This window comes from Thalassophryne amazonica, chromosome 9, assembly GCF_902500255.1.
Source record: "Thalassophryne amazonica chromosome 9, fThaAma1.1, whole genome shotgun sequence".
Classification (NCBI taxonomy): Eukaryota; Metazoa; Chordata; class Actinopteri; order Batrachoidiformes; family Batrachoididae; genus Thalassophryne; species Thalassophryne amazonica.
In genome coordinates, this window is record NC_047111.1 from 4,303,515 (window position 1) to 4,314,540 (window position 11,026).

General features: G+C 40.6%; 1 protein-coding gene across 1 annotated transcript in view; it reads right to left on the reverse strand.

The window, feature by feature from the left end:
• Positions 1-11,026, reverse strand: part of ncor1 (nuclear receptor corepressor 1) — a 206,486-nt gene that overhangs the window by 9,675 nt on the left and 185,785 nt on the right. Inside the window, 4 exon segments of the mRNA XM_034177498.1 lie at positions 6,017-6,133; positions 7,233-7,702; positions 9,967-10,108; positions 10,369-10,524. Of these exon segments, the coding sequence (XP_034033389.1) occupies positions 6,017-6,133; positions 7,233-7,702; positions 9,967-10,108; positions 10,369-10,524 (885 nt within the window).

Here is an 11,026-nt window from a genome sequence, read left to right on the forward strand (position 1 = left end):
ATTATCTGCAAACCGTTAATTGCAAAACGTGAATACTGAAAAAATGTCTGAAAAAACACCGGTCTGACAAAATATCATATGACCTAACGTGTGTGTGTGTGTGTATGTATATATTTTTTTTTCAGTTTAAGCAGTTTATGGATTTCAGTTTAGGGGTCAATTACTGCAGGAAATCTTGATCACAAACCCGATCTGATTTTTTTTTTTTTTTTTTGGCGGGGGACACCACAGCCTGAGGAGGTGATCTAAGCAGCTTTTGCTTCTGGTGTGACACGCCAGCCACACTTTAGTGATTTTTTTTTTATCATTAAAATAAGTCATAAAATGAGCAATAAAATCCACTAATCCACTTAAATTCAATTTTTGCACATTTTTCCAAACTGAGTGCTGTAGTATAACCAGCAGGACCACACTGACGTGTGCAGTACATTTTGTGTCACTATGTATAACATTGACACTGTTGAAAATTTTAACAAAAAATTCTCCAAAGTTTTACAGAATGACATTTTTGTAAACTGGAGACCACTGTGTTCAGTGAATTTGGTGATACCACACATGAATTTATTGTATATTTTTCTGGTGTCTTGTTTATGCACTTTGTACACGGTCCCTCCGCTTCAGTTTTTCCGCCAGCTTCATATGGATAAAAATAAGGTTGTAGCTCGTTGTCTACCTTCCTAAGGTTAGAAACTTTTTTCTACATTTCTCTTAATAGTATTGGGCTGTTTTCCAGAGGGGGAGGTTCAAGGTTGGGTAGGATTACTTTGAAATGTAATCCAAAAGTAATCAGATTACAAGTAATGCAAATGTATGTACATACATACATGTAATCCACATGTATTCTTTCAAAGTAATCCTACCCAACCTTGGGGAGGTTTCTGTCCTCTGTGAGTTTGACAGGTGGACAGTCCCCGTCAAACTCCTCACCTGACGCTGTCCCCGCAGCGGGACACACCCAGCCGGACCGGGCGCTTGACTCCAAAAGCAAAAGCTGCTCGGATCACCTCCTCAGACTGTCATGACCCCCGCAAAAAAAAAAAAAAAATCATTTTTGTGGAGATCAGGTTTGCGATCAAGATTTCCTGCAGTAATTGACCCGTAAACTGAAACCCATAAACTACTTAAACTTCATGTTTTGCAAGACCTGTGTTCACGTTTTGTGAGATATTTTTTCAGTATTCACGTTTTGCAATTAACGGTTTGCAGATAATTCACGGAAATCAAGGAATATGTGTAGATCACCCTCTGTGCAGTTACAGGTATTGAGACAAATTTGATTCCACAGGAAATTAGTTTTGAGTTAGCATGAGGAAGTTGGTGTGTGCACTAACATCTGCAAAATGTTTTGTAAATGAGTCCAGAGGTGTTATCAGGTTGCATTAACAGCGTTTTCAGTTTTAGAAGTGTTTATTTCTCTCTGGATTTACATATTATATTTACACACGAATAGGGTTGGGTATCGAGAACCGGTTCTTTTCAAGTATATTTAAGAAATTATTATCCACCGATATCAATAGCCTTTTTGCTTAATGATTCCCTTATTGGTCCTTCAGAGCAGCTGTTGTTTTTGAGGGTGTTTGTCGGGAAAATGATCATTTCTCTATGTTGATTTCAGACCCTCTGTAATCAACCGTTTCTGCAGCATGACACCACTTTGAAGTGTGAACCAATGAAGCAATTCTTCGATCCACTAACTCGTTGGTTTGATTCGCTGCTCTTCAGAAATGGTAAGTCCGCTTCTTAACCCCTCTCAAACCCATTAAAATATCGTGAGTCACTTTTGTGTGTATTACTAAATGGGACTCGTCTTGTTGCAGATAAGAAACGAGAATCGTCCTCCGTTTCGTTTGCACAGCTGCAAACACAGTCCAGTCAGAATTAATAACTTCAAAAGCTGTAATACAGACAAACTACAATCGACTAAAATGTTTTTTCCTCCCAAAATGAGACGTCCTTCATTCTTTATAAATTCCATCCAGATGTGCAGCACAGCCAGCTGCAAGAGCTCAGCTCAGATATATGGAAAGACATTCATGCCAATAATGTCTGAACAGAAATGCTTTTGACAAAAACTACAGATTTTGTTTATTGCTATTTATGTCCAGAGATCAAGGATCCACCATGTAGAGTTTATCGTGTCCAAACTTTAAGGATCCAGTGACCAATTTCATATTTATTTACTTTAAGACTCGATAAAATGTTGTTCAATTTCAATTTAATCAGGTTATAAAGCGCCAAATCACAAAAAAATAATTTCAAATACATAATTAAAAACAGAAGTAAAAGAATAAAACGGATAAAAAAAAAAACTATTCATACAGACTCCGACTGCCTCACGGTCACAGGAAGACCGCTCCACGGAGCAGGTGCATTATAGGAAAAAGCTCTTTGACCCGCTGACATAGAAAACCTGCAAAGTCTACTTTTAGTACACAAAAAAATTCACAAGAGGTATCAATAAGGGAATCGATACAGAATTGGATCGATAAGCGGAATCGATAATGCTATCGTCAGATAAAATCTTATCGATACCAATCTCTACACACGAATGAAAGAGTTTTGCAGCTCACTACCAGCCTGTGATGTCACCATGCTAATGTCCGCGAAATGTCTTGTAAATAAGAACAGAGGTGTTATTAGGTTCCAAAAACAGAGTGTTCAGTTTTAAAAGTGTTTATTTCTCACTAACGTTTATATAATATATCAGAAACATGTATATAAACACATGAAACAATGCCATTTTGAAAACAGCAGCCACTGACATCACGGTGCAGCTCTATTACGATTGGCTGCCACACCCACCACTCAAAAACAAAACTGAACAGATTGAAACAGAATGTGACTTTAACCTCTTAAAATAGGTCAAGGTTAGTCATCTTTGAACTTGTCCAAGGTCTGTGTTCCAAGAACATTCCCTATAAATGTGAAGACTCTGACAGTAGTAGGACTGGACATATGCTGAACACAGACAGACGGACAGACGCAAAGCCTTCGCTAGGAGTCAGGCATTATCTTTGGAGGTAACAGGCATCATCCCTACAGTGAAGCATGGTGGCGGCAGCATCATGCTGTGGGGATGTTTTTCAGCAGCAGGAACTGGGAGACTAGTCAGGATTGAGGGAAAGATGAATGCAGCAGTACAGAAACATCCTGGATGAAAACCTGCTCCAGAGCACTTTTGACCTCAGACTGGGGTGACTGTTCATCTTTCAGCAGGACTGTGACCCTAAGCACACAGCCAAGATATCAAAGGAGTGGCTTTAGGACTGTGAATGTTCTTGAGTGGCCCAGCCAGAGTCCAGACCAGAATCTGTTTAAACATCTCTGGAACGATCTGAAAGTCATCTTTGAACTTGTCCAAGGTCTGTGTCCCAAGAACATTCCCTATAAATGTTAAGACTCTGATAGTAATAGGACTGAACTTATGCTGAGCACACACAGGTGGGCGGACAGATGAAAAGCCTTTTCAATACCAATGGTCATATTTGATGGCCAGGAGGTAATGATAAGGTAAGAACAGCCTGACAAGAAATGACCCACATTTATGTGCAGCTGAAAAGAATAACTGGACACTGTGGCGACCATTACAGCACAAATGATGTCTGACACACTTAAATCAAGTGGCCAGCCAGCACGTTAGGTCATATGATGTATGGTATACTTCCTCCACTTACATACAGTGCATCCAGCAAGTATTAACAGCGCTTCATTTTTTCTACATTTTGTTATGTTACAGCCTTATTCCAAAATGGATGAAACTCATTTTTTCCGCAAAATTCTACACACAATACCCCATAATGACAATGTGAAACCAGTTTTGAATTTTTTGCAATTTAAAAAAAAAGAAGGGATTTTCTGAATTTTTTTTTTTTTTAGATTCTGTCTCTCACAGTTGAAGTAGCTACAATAAAAATTACAGACCACTCCATTCTTTGTAGATGGGGAAACTTGCAAAACTGACAGTGGATCAAATACTTATTTGCCTCAATGTAAGCTTAATGGCCTTTACCATGAGGCTCAAAATTGATCTCAGGTGCATCCTGTTTCCACTGATCATCCTTGAGATGTTTCTACAGCTTAATTGGAGTCCACCTGGGATAAATTCAGTTGGTTGGACATGATTTGGAAAAACACACACCTGTCTACATATAAGGTCAGACATTTGACAGTGCATGTCAGACCACAAAAACAAGCATGAAGTCAAAGTAACCATCTCTGCAGCAATCCACCAATCAGGCCTGTATGGTAGAGTGGCCAGACGGAAGCCACTCCTTAGTAAAAGGCACATGGCAGCCCACCTGGAGTTTGCCAAAACGCACCTGAAGGACTCTCAGACCATGAGAAACAAAAACTCTCAGGTCTGATGAGACAAAGATTGAACTCTTAGTGTAAATGTCAGGCGTCATGTTTGGAGGAAACCAGGCACCATCCCTACAGTGAAGCATGGTGGTTGCAGCATCATGCTGTGGGAATGTTTTTCAGCAGCAGGAACTGGGAGACTAGTCAGGATTAAGGGAAAGATGAATGCAGCAATGTACAGAGACATCCTGGATGAAAACCTGCTCCAGAGCGCTCTTGACCTCAGACTGGAATGACAAAGAAGCTACAGATATTACCTAACAACACTGAACAATGGATGTTGCAAACTACATTCTGGACTCTCACGCCATTCCAGCAGGGGGCTGTAAATCATCTTTATAATAAAAGTGTGAGTGCATGATTTTATTTCATAAGTTCAATGTAAGTGAATAATATAATTGTAAATATGTGACTAATGTACATGGATGACAAAAGAAAGTGAACACACTTATTTCCATTGTGGTCCATTTAAAAATCAAATGACAAAAAAGAAGAAATAATAAAATAACAATAATACTGATGGCAATAATAATATATATGATAACAAGAACCTAAACAATTTATAAATACATTAAGAGAGGAAAAAAAACATTTTAAAAATTACATAATTAACAGGAAAGAAAAGGGTTCAGTTCTTCTAAAAATTGTTGAGGTCCATCCATCCATCCATCCATTTTCTTCCGCTTTATCCGGAGTCGGGTCACGGGGGCAGCAGCTCAAGCAAGGCCGCCAGACCTCCCGATCCACACACACCTCCCCCAGCTCCTCTGGGGGAACCCCAAGGCGTTCCCAAGCCAGCCGAGAGATGTAGTCCCTCCAGCGTGTCCTGGGTCTTCCCCGGGGCCTCCTCCCAGTGGGACGTGCCCGGAACACCTCTCCAGCGAGGCGTCCAGGGGGCATCCGGAAAAGATGCCTGAGCCACCTCAACTGACTCCTTTCGACGTGACCGAGCTCCTCACCCTATCTCTAAGGGAGCGCCCAGCCACCCTGCGGAGGAAACTTATCTCGGCCGCTTGTACTCGCGATCTCGTTCTTTCGGTCATGAGCCAAATCTCATGACCATAGGTGAGGATCGGAACGTAGATCGATCGGTAAATTGAGAGCTTTGCCCCCCTACTCAGCTCTCTCTTCACCACGACGGTCTGATACAGCGACCGCATCACTGCAGATGCTGCACCGATCCGATTGTTGAGGTCCAATGTTCTAAAAACATTCTGCACTCACACACCATTCCAACTCATTATACAAGCTTTGCTTAACTTATTACCACCCTTGAAAAATGTCAGCTACCTATATTTTATAAATACCCAATTTAGAGCCCGTGGATCTTCACGGACAACACACTAGTTCTTATTAAATTTGAAAGAAAAAAAAAAAAAAGATTTTTTCAGGTTGTCATTATGGTGTGTTGTGAGTCGAATTTTGAGGGGAAAAATGCATTTACTCCATGTTGAAATAAGACTGTAACATAGCAAAATGCAGAAAAAGTGAAGCGCTGTGAATAATTTCTGGATGCAGTGTAGCAGCTTAATTTAGACTGGGTACATCAGCAAACTGCCTCAGTGTTCAAAGTTATCTGAAGCTCATCTGAAACAAACAGGACACTTCTTTTTCAAAGAAGAATTTATATTTCCATACTGACAGTACATGTTCCCACCTGCAGCCTGTGGTTGCCTTTCTTCTAGTTTGTCCTGTTGTGGTTCGACAGGGGAACTAGCAGGACTAATTACTTCAATGGCTCCTGCACCCGGGTTGTCACATCGGCTCGATGACACTGCGGGACAATTATGGACAGAGTAACCTTTCATGTTGAGACAAGGCAATATTGTGATTCCACTGAGTTACAAAGTGCTCTTCCAAGAGACGTTAAAGATAAACTCTTATGAGGTCATCGTGGCATCACTGCGTCCTGGCACATACAGTAGTGTTCACAGGGGTGTCCACAATAATAGTAACATCTGCTGTTGACGCTACAAACTCAAAACTATTATGTTCAAACTGCTTTTTCAGCAATCCTGTGAATCACTAAACTAGTATTTAGTTGTATAACTACAGTTTTTCATAATTTCAGGCCAGTTGATGTGTTCTTTGGCAAATTGTAACCTCTTCTGCACATCTTTTATTTAACAGAGGGACTTTGCGGGGGATTCTTGTAAATAAATTAGCTTCACACAGGCGTCTAACTGTCACAGCACTTACAGGTAACTCCAGACTGTCTTTGATCATCCTGGAGCTGATCAATGGGTGAGCCTTTGCCATTCTGGTTATTCTTCTATCCATTTTGATGGTTTTCCATTTTCTTCCACACGTCTCTGGTTTTTTTTTGTCCATTTTAAAGCATTGGAGATCATTGTAGATGAACAGCCTATAATTTTTTGCACCTGCGTATAGGATTTCCCCTCTCCAATGAACTTTTTAATCAAACTACGCTGTTCTTCTGAACAATGTCTTGAACGTCCCATTTTCCTCAGGCTTTCAAAGAGAAAAGCATGTTCAACAGGTGCTGGCTTCATCCTTAAATAGGGGACACCTGATTCACACCTGTTTGTTCCCCAAAATTGACAAACTCACTGACTGAATGCCACACTACTATTATTGTGAACACCCCCTTTTCTCCTTTTTTTTTATTACCAATAGCTCAATTTCATAGCCTTAAGAGTGTGCATATCATGAATGCTTGATTTTGTTGGATTTGTGAGAATCTACTGAATCTACTGGTACCTTGTTTCCCATGTAACAATAAGAAATATACTCAAAACCTGGATTAATCTTTTTAGTCACATAGCACTACTATTATTCTGAACACTACTGTACATGTGAAGTTCTAACGAGGTAAAACATCCTCATAATTCATATGTACACAACAGACTCACAGCTGCTGGAGGAGTCTGAGCTCTGAGAGCCTCGTTCTCTGGAGTCTTTGTCCGAGGCTATCTGCCGTGTGATAATGACGTCAATGAAGTTAGCAGCCGTGATGGTTGTTTTTCCACGGGTACGGAGCTCCTCTTCAATACGAGACTTAGTTTGAGGACCTTTCTCTTTAATGCCCATGACTGGCCCCTCAGAATACGCTGGGTGGGGCTTACCCCCTGGCAGAGACACAGCACCATACGGTGACTGCATAGATCGCCTGTCTGCCTCCTGATCTGACAGAGCAGTTCCTCGACGAGCTACCACTGAAGATGACATATCATCATCCCGTTCGTGTCTGTTCTCCTTTGCCTTGGCCACATCCATTTGTGGGGCTGAAGCTGCAGCATCCACCAAAGCAGCCAAAGCGTCAGCCGCCGTACTGTAACGAGAACTATTTTGAGCTGCTGCCATCACTGCTGATGAACAGGGCCTGAATAAGGAAATGGACACAAGGTATTTCACTTTTTAAAAAAAGTTTGATTCAGGTAAAATCCACAGTTTCTGTAATAGTTCTGAAACCTGATTAACAATTAAAATGACTTGTACGCTATATTTTCCAGACTACAAGTCACATTTATTTTGTTTTGTTTTAAACTTGTATTATGGTATTATGTCTAGCCACAAGATGGCAATGCCTACACATGACAAAATAATCCTGTTTATGCAAGTCCCTGCAGCTTCTTTTACTCTGGGTCACCACAGCAGACCAGAGACAGTGATGCACAAGTTTTGCACTGGATGCCCTTCCTGACACAATTCCACATTACATGGAGAATGGGCAAGGGTGGTCTTGAACCAGGAACAGCCTGTTTGGGAAACAATCGCAATCACGGCGTGGCCACCAAGCTGACAAGCTAATCCTATATATACTGATCTGAATCAGGTACTGTGTGATTCATACTCCAGAGCAGAAGGTGGCAGGAATGCAACAGTAATGTACCATTAAGCTGGATGCCAACTAACATACAAGAAAAAGAAAATGTGACTGATGAGGACATGCTGGAACTTAGAAGAGTGAAATTAATAAATCAGGATCTCAAACTGACAGCTGGGCTGCATAAAAAGAGAATAATCCAGTTGTTTGGACTTTGTGAGAGAGCCAGAACTGTAACATGGAGGATGGCTAGGCTAAGATAAAGCTAACGATGTTTTGAAAATGTAAAATCAATTAAAAACTGTATTTATTAAGGTAAACATATACACTTTTAGCTCAGTTTTGATGTTTTTGTCTGTTCAGTGGCAATAAGAAGCAACTTAATCTCGATTTCCTTGTGCCTCATACAATGACAATTAGTTGTTAGCAGAAGTTAATGGGCTAAAAAAATAATGTGTCAATTAAATTATGCTTGTTGTTGAATGTATCACCAATTTAAAAATATATATATATGCCACTTAATTGATATGACATACAGTGCAGCTGGAAAGTATTCACAGCACTTTTTCCACATTTTGTTACATTATAGCCTCTTCTCAAAATGGATAAAACTATTTTTTTCCCTTGAAATTCTACACATAATAGACCATAATGACAATGTGAAAAGTTTTTTTTAGATGATTGAAAATTTATAAAAAATAAATAAATACAAAAAAAAAAAAAAAAAATCACATGTAGATAAGTATTCATAATCTTTGCCATGAAGCTCAAAATTGAGCTCAGGTGCATCCTGATTCCACTGATCATTCTTGAGATGTTTCTACAGCTTAACTGGAGTCCACCTGGGATAAATTCTGTTGATTGGACATGATTTGGAAAGACACACCTGTCTACATATAAGGTCCCACAGTTGACAGTCACAGCACAAACCAAGCATGAAGACAAATCTGGAGAAATGCACAAACATTTCTGCTGCTTTGAATGTACCAATGAGCAGTGTCCTCCATCATCCATAAATGGAAGAACTTCGGATCCACCAGAACTCTTCCTAGAGCTGGGCACCCATCTAAACTGAGCGATCACGGGAGAAGGGCCTTAGTCAGGGATGTGACCAGATCAGATCTGGTGTCAGATCTCCAGCATTCCTTTGTGGAGAGAGGAGAACCTTCAAGAAGGAGAACCATCTCTGCAGAAATCCACCAATCAGGCCTGTATGGTAGAGTGGCCAGAGCGCTCTTGACCTCAGACTTTCAGCAGGACAATGACCCTAAGCACAGAGCCAAGATATCAAAGGAGTGGCTTCAGGACGACTCTGTGAATGTCCTTGAGTGGCCCAGCCAGAGAGCCCAGACCTGAATCTGATTGGCTGTGCACAGATGCTCCCCATCCACCCTGATGGAGCTTGAGAGGTGCTGCAAAGAGGAATGGACAAAACTGCCCAAAGATAGTTGCACCAAGCTTGTGGCATCATATTCAAAGACTTGAGGCTGTAATTGCTGCCAAAGGTGCATCAACAAAGTATTGAACAAAGGCTGTGAATACTTACGTACACGATTTCTTAATTTATTTTTAATAAATTTGCAAAAAACAAACAAACAAAAAAACCCTATTTCATGTTGTCATTATGGGGTGTTGTGAGTACAATTTTGAGGGGGAAAAAAATGAATTTACTTCATAACAAAATGTGGAAAAAGTGAAGTGCTGTGAATACTTTCTGGATGCTGAATTTTTGGAGAGATGTGACTAATACTCCGGAAAATACAGTAGACATTACACATTTAGAGACCAACCACTACAAGTTCCACTGAGTTTAGATGTACATTAAAGAGGTGATGACACTCTTGCTGTTGGTGCCTTGGAAGATGCTCGGCCGCTGTTGAACTACCACATCCTGTGACCTGACCGAAGGAGAAGAAGAGTGCAAATAACCACGACTCCCTGGTCGACCCGGCTGCTCCACACCTAAATAACACATAAGTCACATACAGTACTAGTATCTGCTTTGTCATTATGGTACAGCTTGTGCTGCTGTGATATTATAAATCAGTGTTGACACCCGGTGAATCTTCTGATTTCTGCAGACTATAACTGCTTCAGAATTATATAACCTGACTCCATAAATCTGCTGTTTCCATAGCTCAACAACAACAAAATGGCTCAATCTGCAACACTGGAACTGATTAATAAATCTCACCATTTTAAATTTTAACTACATAACTCACCTCCACGCATATATTCCCGCTCTCGTTCTCTGAGTTCGCGCTCCCGCTGCTCCCTTTCCCTCTCCTTTTCTCTCTCTTTCTCCTGCTGCTCCCGCTCCCTCTCTTGTTCCCTTTCTACACTGACAGCAGCGGTGGCAGCAAGGTGAGCCGGGTGTCCTGAGGATTACAACGACAAACATCACACACAGATCCCAGGATGGCCCAAGCTTCCTTCAGAAATCCGCTGTCGGGCCTCAGAAACAAGGACGATCAGACTAACAGTCGATCTCAGCTACGTTACAACATCAACAATCACAGAAGAGACAAACTGACAAGACAGTGACGCTTTAACTCCGTACGCGCCTTAAAAAAATCATGCAGGTGATGAAACCAGATGTACTTTTTAAGATAATCTTGTAGTTGCAATTCAAATATGAAAATTAAAATTCACACCCCAACAAACAATCCTTTTTGCAAAACAATAAAAAACAAAACATGAATACTCCTAAAACTGGGAGAGTTACTGTGCAGACATGTAGGTTTAAAAGTATTTTTAGTCATTTCTGTAATTTTGCCTCTGTGCACCACCACAACAGAGTTCAAATAAAACAATGACGATGTAAGTGTTGACTTTTAGGTCTAATTCGGGGAGGGGTAACTAAAATGTTGCATTATCCAT